General features: G+C 53.3%; 1 protein-coding gene across 1 annotated transcript; it reads right to left on the bottom strand.

Annotated features, from left to right (window-relative positions):
* Positions 1 to 17: 17 nt before the first annotated feature.
* LOC109509363 (leucine-rich repeat serine/threonine-protein kinase 2-like) lies at positions 18 to 967 on the bottom strand (the record flags this gene model as incomplete). Its single annotated transcript, XM_019859224.1, has 4 exons — positions 666 to 967; positions 470 to 597; positions 232 to 376; positions 18 to 157 (listed from the first exon to the last, which is right to left on the bottom strand). Coding segments are annotated over exons 1-4 (663 nt in total), but the record flags the coding sequence as incomplete, so codon positions are not given.
* Between the last annotated feature and the right edge of the window lie 86 nt (positions 968 to 1,053).

Raw genomic sequence — 1,053 nt, 5'->3', positions numbered from 1 at the left:
TGCTGGATGCTCGATACCTTGAGCAGCAAGTCATAATCCTCCTTGTACTGGCCCAGTGAGGCCACCAAGACTGAGGCCAGGACGGGGACAATCATCCTGGAGAGCTTCTTCTTGGACACCAGGAAGCTGAGCAGGGTCAGACCCCAGTAGTGAATTTCTGCCGGATAGGAAGGAAGCATGAATTTTCATTTTATTTATTTATCTTTTGGAGCAGGGATTATATGAGCGCACCTCGATCCTGCGGGAACATCTGCAGCGTGTGGAGCACCGTGTCAATGGCCCCTTGTTGGCAGAGCAGGTCCACTGCACCTGAGCAGTCAGCCAGAGCGGAGAGCACCTTAAAGCCGCACACCTGGATGGTCGGACACCTGATGAACTGAACAGACAGAAGAAACCGGTCCCAGAATGACAATACAGAGGCACCGCTGTCATATTGTGCCAGACGGTCATGACACTGTGGCATTTGTACCCTATTGAGAACCTCCAGGTAGACTGCATGCGCTCCCTCCACCACACACTGGTTCTTTAGGACCTTCAGGGACACATCGACCATGTCGGGGTCTGCCACCGAGGCGCCGTGCTCTCGTAAACTCCGGTCTGGGAAAGTTTAGCATGCCGCATGCAGCAGGAGCATTTTGACTTCAGGTCTACTGACTGAATCATACCTGGACAGAGGAAGACCATGCTGGCCCGCAGGGCCTCCAGCTGAACCTCCGGCTGGAAGTTGTGGAACTTCATGACACTCAGGATCTGACCCACGGCCATGTTGAGCTCGTCCAGGCCGGCCGTCCGGCCCTGAAAGAGGAGGCTCAGCAGGCGGCAGGCGCTGACCGACACCTGGACCGAGGCTAGGTGCCTCTTCATCATCTCCGCCACATTGACATGGAGGCCGCTGGACAGCAGCGTGGAGCGCATCTTAGCTACAACACCAAAGTAAGATATTCCTTTAAATATAAAGTAATTAAAAGGTATCTGTGCACGTAGAGAGGACCCCTGTATATTTTCTGTCGGAACCTGCCGATTCACCTGTTTGCAGGCTTAAAAAAAAAAAAA

Source organism: Hippocampus comes, unplaced genomic scaffold (genome assembly GCF_001891065.2).
Source record: "Hippocampus comes isolate QL1 unplaced genomic scaffold, H_comes_QL1_v1.1 C16869168, whole genome shotgun sequence".
Lineage (NCBI taxonomy): Eukaryota > Metazoa > Chordata > Actinopteri > Syngnathiformes > Syngnathidae > Hippocampus > Hippocampus comes.
This window is presented reverse-complemented; position numbering and strand designations above follow the sequence as displayed.